Consider the following 2274-nt stretch of genomic DNA (forward strand, 5'->3'; position numbering starts at 1 on the left):
TAGTTTTTAACAAACACAGAAATGTGCAAAATAGTGATCATATTTATCCCCTGCTAATCCCTCTTACTTCCTCCCAATCCTGTGGAAACTCTTCTTCTCAAACCGTCTTCCTCCTTTTTTCATGTCTTCTTTGTAACTCGCTGAGTTTAAAAACTGGCAATATACTTACAAACACATATTATTTTAAGGGATGAATAAAATGAAATACAAAATAAATTCAAGTAATTCAGGATCATTGGTTATACTTTGATTTATCTACTCTATGAGATTTGTGTAAAGTAAAAATTAAATGTATGGTGTCTTAATAAATTCAGATGAGTTCAAGTATACAACTATTCTTTTGAAATTAACTGCATAACAAATATGTTCAGAACAAGAATCTTGTGATCTTAACTTAAAGAATTGAGTTCTTCAGAATTTTGTTTTTTTTTCCTGTTTACTTTCTGTTATTGTTCTGATTAAACACACTGTAGATATAGACTGTATTTTTAACTATACTGAAATGGAAGTTAATTTTATACTCAGCAGCACTGCTACTATATTCAAACAGTATAAAATGTTTTAAAGAGTTCTTCTTAACATGTTAGATGTAGGCGTAGAGTTGGTTTTTTTTTTTAATTCTAAAATGATTTTTCACGTGTTAATATTTAATATGTGAGTTGGGAAATATATTCTTTATATACATGTTAATACCAAGCTTTTCATAAATATAAGTTGAAATTTGTGAGATTAAAAACAGTTTTCAATAAGAATTGAAATTTTATCTAGCTAGCTATTGATTTCAAATACAAAAGCTTATCTTCCACGTACATTTGCACAGAGGATGTGTGTTTCAACATATTTCAAATGAGGCAGTGCTCAAATATTATTACTTCACATATTTAGAATTAATTATTTTCTCACTCATTCATTTCTCCATCTCTAAAATAAACAGCAAAAAGTAAACTGGATTCTGATCCTTTATGAGTATCTATTTTGTAGTTCTTTGGTGATTTCTTGTACATTTTTATTGGATAATGCATGACTATTGAATGATTACACAAGTATAAAAATTATCCTAGAACATTAATATTCATCTCAAGAAGTAAGAATATTTAGCTGAAATTTGTATTTTTACGGAGTTATAAAAATTCTCTTGGAAATCTTTTTTAAATAAAAATGTAATATTAAATTTCTTAAAACCCTGTACATTTTTAATCTAATCCTCTCTCATAAAGGGGACAATATTTAGCACTGTGATGAACATATTTCTCACTTGTTTATAATTTATCTAATTTCAGATAGATACAGACACTGTGAATCATGGACTATAGGACTAATATCACAGAATTTCTTCTCCTAGGATTTTCTCAGACAAAAGAAATACAAATTATCTGCTTTGTATTATTTTTACTTTGTTACATTGCAATTTTATTTGGGAACCTACTTATCATTATTTCTGTTACATGTAGTCACCTTCTCAACCAGCCTATGTATTTCTTTCTGAGTTACCTTGCACTTTCTGACTTGTGCTACACCTCCACTGTGACACCGAACCTGATTATCAACTTAGTAGCAACAAGAAAGTCAATTTCCTACAATGGTTGCATGACACAGCTCTTCACTATGCACTTCTTTGGGGGCATTGAGGTCTTTATTCTCACAGGAATGGCCTATGACCGCTATGTGGCCATCTGCAAGCCCCTGCACTACACCATCATCATGAACAGGCAGAAGTGTGATGCTGTAATTGTTGCTTCCTGCGCTGGGGGATTTCTGCATTCCTTCGGTCAATTTCTCCTGGCAGTGTTCTTACCCTACTGTGGACCCAATGAAATAGATCACTATTTCTGTGATGTGTACCCTCTGCTCAAACTGGCTTGTACTGACACCAGAAAAATTGGTTTCTTGGTCATTGCTAACTCCGGCTTGATGGGCTTAGTGACTTTCTTGGTCTTGTTGATATCATATGCTGTGATCTTATACACTGTTAGGTCTTACTCTACAGAAAATCGTCGCAAAGCTCTTTCCACTTGCAGTTCACACGTCACCGTGGTAGTCCTTTTCTTTGCTCCTCTACTGTTTATTTATATTCGACCAGCAACTACATTACCAGAAGACAAAGTATTTGCTCTCTTTTATACTATCATCGCTCCCATGCTCAACCCCCTCATTTATACACTCAGAAACAAGGAGATGAAGAATGCCACCAAGAGACTATGTTACCGTATAACAGGGAGTGAAGGAAGCAGGGTGAATGGCTTCACTGTTTTCCACCATCACACAGTTTCTTGA

At 33.3% G+C, this 2274-nt stretch overlaps 1 protein-coding gene across 1 annotated transcript; it reads left to right on the forward strand.

Moving 5' to 3' along the window:
• The first annotated feature begins 1302 nt into the window (after nucleotides 1-1302).
• On the forward strand, nucleotides 1303-2274 carry LOC116900394 (olfactory receptor 4P4-like). Its single transcript, XM_032902139.1, has one exon. The coding sequence runs from the start codon at nucleotides 1303-1305 to the stop codon at nucleotides 2272-2274; it is 972 nt and encodes a 323-aa protein (XP_032758030.1).

This window comes from Rattus rattus, chromosome 5, assembly GCF_011064425.1.
Source record: "Rattus rattus isolate New Zealand chromosome 5, Rrattus_CSIRO_v1, whole genome shotgun sequence".
Classification (NCBI taxonomy): Eukaryota; Metazoa; Chordata; class Mammalia; order Rodentia; family Muridae; genus Rattus; species Rattus rattus.